This window comes from Meleagris gallopavo, unplaced genomic scaffold (assembly GCF_000146605.3).
Source record: "Meleagris gallopavo isolate NT-WF06-2002-E0010 breed Aviagen turkey brand Nicholas breeding stock unplaced genomic scaffold, Turkey_5.1 ChrUn_random_7180001957892, whole genome shotgun sequence".
NCBI classification, from domain to species: Eukaryota; Metazoa; Chordata; class Aves; order Galliformes; family Phasianidae; genus Meleagris; species Meleagris gallopavo.
The window spans coordinates 27,785-32,874 of NW_011217774.1; the positions used below are offsets into that span (position 1 = coordinate 27,785).

The window sequence follows — 5,090 nt, forward strand, 5'->3', positions numbered from 1 at the left end:
CCCAGCACTGGCATTGCCCAGGCAGCCATGGCTTGTCCCTGCTCGGACCTCTCCTGGCATGGAGCCTTCCTGGGGTAGAGCTGAGAGGTCACCTCCTGACCTTCCCACACTGAGGGGATCTGACAGCTGAACTGCGTGAGTGTCGCATCCTGTTCATGGAGGGAAGGAGGGACCACAAGGACTGCAGTGCTGTCACACAGCAGCAGCTCAGCACCACACAGCTTTTATTCTCACTGGCCCCCTCCCAGTGGGTGTGGGGAGAGAACAAGAGAAATGAGGAAGAATTCATCGGTGGAGATAAAATCTATTTACTGAGACCGAAAAGGAAGAGAGAAATAACAGGAATGATAATCAGATAGGGGTATATACTTATCCAAGGCAAGCGATGCACAAAGGAATTGCTCAGCACCCAAAGACCAAGGATAAAAGCAGGACAGAATGGGAAGCAGGGGATTTTGGGGGGGTCTATAGGGGATCTATAGGGCATCTGTAGGGGATGAAAGGGGAGGAAAGGGACATTTTGATGTATCTCCATAAGAGTGTTAGATTGAGACAGATAAGGGTGTCTGAGGAATGGTGGTGGTGTTTTGAAGTGGATTGGAGAGTATTAAGGTATTTGAGGGGATGAGGCGGGATTTTGGGGTAAGAGATGAGCATTGAGGGATTTGGTGTGAGTGGGAAGCATTTGGGGTGCACCAGGGAGAATTTGGGGTTGTTAGATTAGGGGAGATGAGCTGGTCTGGGATAAGAAGAGGACACCAGGCAGTCCCAAGCAGGGAATTTGAGGTCTGTCCCCTTCCATACACCCCGAAAATGAGGCACTTGGGGAGGCCCATCAGCACGGTAATTCAGTGCTCACTGTGGTGTAGATAACGGGGGGTTGGGGGTCAGTGTGGGAACTGGGAGTCTGGGAGCACGGGATGGCAGCTGGCATCTCGGTGTAGGTCAGATCCTCGCTGTCCCTGGGAGTCACCTGGAGAAACAGGAGGAGAGTGGGGTGCTACCACGGGGGTCCCCAAGATGGGTGGGTGGAGGGTGGGCCTCTGGTGCTCAGGTGTAGGTATGAGGTGGATGTGATCATGAGAAGTCTGCAGTTCTGAGGGTGATGAGATTTGGGGTCCACAAAGGAGGATATTTGAGGCCCAGCTATGGTCTTGGGGTGTTTAGGGACTGGGGGAATTACAGGGGCTCTTTTTTGTGTTCCCCATGTGTCACGGGGATTCTGTGTGGATGCACGTAGGGTCCCTCTACTCATGTTGTATGTGCCTATATGTTCAGGGGGGATTAAGGTTTGGAGAGCTTCTGTGGGTCTGGGGACTTAGGTTTGTGGGCTGAGGGTTCCCCGCAATGCAGGTTTGGATTTCCCATGAGCTGGATACAGGTTGGGGCACATAAATGTCAGAGTAAGCCATGTGAGGCTGGGGGTCGTTTGTGGGCCTGATGGGAAGGGTGTGGGTCTCCATAGTGATGTTCCCCGTGGGCCCCAAGGGTGAAGTGGGATTTGGGGTCCACTGACCCAGACACTTACCTGGAACTGCATTGACTTGGGCGTTTCAGGGGTGACGCCTGCATCAAAATGGGGAAGGAGAAGAGTGGGGGTTACGGGGTGTCTCAAGATATGCATAAAGGTCTGTAAGGGGTCAAAGGACAGAGAGGGAACACCTTGGGGGATCTGTAGGGAACGGAAGAGGACACTTGGGGCATTCAGTTAGGGATAGAAAGAGGAGGCAGAGCACACTTGAGGGCATCGATAGGGGATGGAAACCTTTTAAGCCCTTCCTCACCAGGGCTCCTATCCCTGCTTGTCCAGAGGCTGCGGGCATCGAGGACGAAGTAGAGGCCCAGGCTGAAGACGAAGACAGCAGCACAGCCCCTCACCACCGCCACCACCAGGCTCCCATGGGACCGCCCCTTGGCACCTGTGGGGTGCGAGTGTTTGGGTGTCCCCATCACAGGGCAGGGATGCAGGGACAGTTCCACCCACGGGTGACACTGGGACACGCAAATGGGGCCTCGGGCCTAACTGGGGGTGCAGGTGTGGGTGTCACCTCCAGCATGACGCTGTCCCCAAGGGGTGAGGACACAAATGTCTGATCCTTGGGGTTGTGGGATGATGTATTGGTGCTGGCAGAGGCACCCTGAGTGGGTGAAGGTGGCCGTGCCCCACCAGTGGGATCCTCACGCCGGACGGGGGCCAAGCATTTAACTCTGTGCAGGAGGAATGTGCCACCATAACCCCCATTCCAGCACTGGGTGGTGACATCCGTCCCCATTGCCACACGTTCCCTGCGCTCAGGGAAATGCTGAGTTGGGGGAAGCTGCGGTTTGTGTGCAGGGAGGAGAAGAGATGGGACTTGGCCTTGTGGGGAAAGCTCAGGGCCAGCTGGTGTCCATAGCGCCCTCACCTGTCAGCACCAGCTCCACGGGCTCACTCTTATTTGATGTCCACAGTGGCTCTGACACCTGGTACCGACACTGATACGTCCCCGCATCTTCCAGCTTTGTGACAGCAAAGGAGAACTCAGCTGTATCCTGCTCCTTGTCTTTTTCCTTGTCGGACCTCAGAGTTCCATTCAACCAGAGCTGGACCCAGGCTCGCACGCGGGGCAGGCGGCACCTTAAGGTGACAGTGTCCCCCAGGGGCACCGCCTGGCTGGGATGCAGTGACAGGGAGGGTGGGGGCACTGGGACAGGGGACAGCAGTCAGCCTTGTCCCTGCACACCCTCCTCTGCCCCTCTGATGCCCCCCTGACCACGCTCCCCTCCCTCTCTCCCCATTCTCCCCCTGTCCCCATACTCACGTTGCTGTGCTCTGCTCGCTGCCACCAGCCACCAACCTGCAAGGGACACGGTCCTGGTTCCACACAGGGCCACCAACCCCCGTGGCACCACGTCCCCATTGTCACTCACCCAGGATGAGGGCCAGCGCCATTGGTGCCATGAGGCTGCAGCAGCTGGGGACAGCGAGACTGCAGCTGGGACAGGGAGTGGCCGGAGAGGCAATCTCATTTCCCCTTGGGGACAGGATGACGTGCTATCTCCACCTCGTGACACATTTCCCCCATTTGTGGTGGCACCGCTTTGTCCCCTGTTGGCTGACACACACACACACAGCATTGCACACAGACCCTCTTTGTGTGTCCCACTCAGGCGATCACCCCTCGAGTGTCACAGACTGTCCCCAGAGTTCTGTCAGCACGTGGCCTCGTCTGCTGTCCCCCATGGGACGCCAAACACAGCACACGTGGCTTCAGTGGTGCACTGGGATCTGCGCCCTTCGGGCCCCACGTTGGGCAGCACAAGGACTGCAGTGCTGGCAGCAGCTCAGCACCACACTGCCCTTCCCTCACTGACCGCCCTCTTGGTGCACTGGGTGAGAACTAACCAAGAAAATGCAGAACTCACGGGTTGCAATAAAAACTAATTTAATAGGGTAGAAAAGGAAGAGAGGAGTCATGATGATGGTCATATGGATGGTTCACAGGTCGGTTCGGTCTGATTCTTTCACTGATGTGGTGGGGGGACCCGTGAAGCCATGCCCTGGGAAAGGGGAAAGGGCGAAATGGGGAGTGGCGATGTCAGCAGTGGAGGTGTTGGGACGTCGGTGTCAGTGCCAATAGGTTAACCCAAATCCCCCAAGGTCAAACACACTGAACCCAAAACAACGGGATTTGCTCATCTTCTGCCCAATGTGGTCAATGCCATTCTGGTTGTGTATCCTGGATTCCCCAGTCTCAATCCCAGTGAACCCAAATCTACCCCCTAAGATAAGGTACAGTACTTGAGGCGGAGGAGACATTTTTGGGGGAGAAAAAACTGTGAGGGTGCACTTTTTGGGGAGCTCCCCAGGGTTGTGTAATGTGGGGACCAGCAGGGCAATCATCTAAGCGGGGGGGGAGGGTGGGGGTTCGTATCGGGCTGTGGTGACATTGGAGGAAATTCAGCATTTCCTGAGTGACCGCAGACGTCTGCTGTGTTGTGGGGGGAAGTTTCAAAGGTGGGATAAATGTACAAAAAAAGGACGTCCGGAGATGTGGGGCACAAAGTGGGGCCCAGCCCCATTGATCGCCCCATAGATTTGGAGATGCACACCCTCATACGCACTCCAAAACCCCTTCTCGTTGCTCACCCCAAAGATTTGGAGACCCCACATCCTCCTCTGCACATCCTGAACCCTTTCCCCTGTATTTCCCTATAGATTTGGGGTGGTGCAGCCCCACAGCATAATGCCATGGGCCTACAACTCCGGCCCACGCCTGGGCTGTGTTGAGTGCCTTGGTGGGCAACAGGGATGGGGGATTGGTCTGAAAAAAAAATCTCCGGCTCATTTCCATGGGAATGAGCACGGCTGCAGGGAGCGCAGTGCCGCAGACTGACAGAACGCCTTCTCAGCAACAAAGCCCCATTTCTCTGCACAGCTCCACCAGAGGCGGGGCATTGCCAGCAGTGATGAACAAGGGCTGCATGTCACTCCTGTCCCCGGACGTCGCAGGTGGCACGGAGCAGTTGGACAGGAAGCTGGTGGTGGCGGTGGTGAGGGGCTGTGCTGCTGCCCTTGTCTTCATCCTTGTCCTCATTGTGGTCTTCCTCCGCACTGCCCGCAGGCGCTGCGTGTGGAGAGATGAGAGCCATGGTGGGGAACGGGCTGCATTTCTTCCATCTCTTAGGGATCCCCCCCATTGTCTTCAAGCTCCCCTTCCATCCCCTATACACACCCCAAAGGTCCCTCTGTGCCCCCCATCGCACGCGCATTTATCCCCTCCGATGTTTGATGCAGGTGCACCTCCCAGAAGGCCAGAGGCCGAGCAGCTCCAGGTGAGTGTCTGTGTCAGCCAACCCCAAATGCCAGTCTGCCCCTTGAGCCCCCAGACCCAGCTTGGGAATCCCAGTCCCTGTGCATGGGGTATCTGCTAGACCCCCAGCCAGGGGAGGGGAGGGGAGGGGAGGGGAGGGGAGGGGAGGGAGGGAGGGAGGGAGGAGGAGGAGGAGGAGGAGGAGGAGGAGGAGGAGGAGGAGGAGGAGGAGGAGGAGGAGGAGGAGGAGGAGGAGGAGGAGGAGGAGGAGGAGGAGGAGGAGGAGGAGGAGGAGGA

The 5,090-nt window shown here is 57.0% G+C and overlaps 1 protein-coding gene across 2 annotated transcripts; it reads right to left on the reverse strand.

The window, feature by feature from the left end:
• Positions 1-207: 207 nt before the first annotated feature.
• On the reverse strand, positions 208-3,538 carry LOC100541750 (V-set and transmembrane domain-containing protein 1). 2 transcript variants are annotated; one of them, XM_019611923.2, is made up of 6 exons: positions 2,911-3,538; positions 2,802-2,837; positions 2,406-2,684; positions 1,785-1,919; positions 1,529-1,566; positions 208-973 (listed from the first exon to the last, which is right to left on the reverse strand). In XM_019611923.2, the coding sequence occupies exons 1-6, from the start codon at positions 2,939-2,941 to the stop codon at positions 836-838; spliced, it is 657 nt and encodes a 218-aa protein (XP_019467468.1). In that variant the 5' UTR covers positions 2,942-3,538; the 3' UTR covers positions 208-835. The 2 variants fall into 2 exon arrangements, with proteins under 2 accessions (XP_019467468.1, XP_019467469.1); XM_019611924.2 differs by lacking the exon at positions 2,802-2,837 and having other exon boundaries at positions 2,911-3,345.
• Between the last annotated feature and the right edge of the window lie 1,552 nt (positions 3,539-5,090).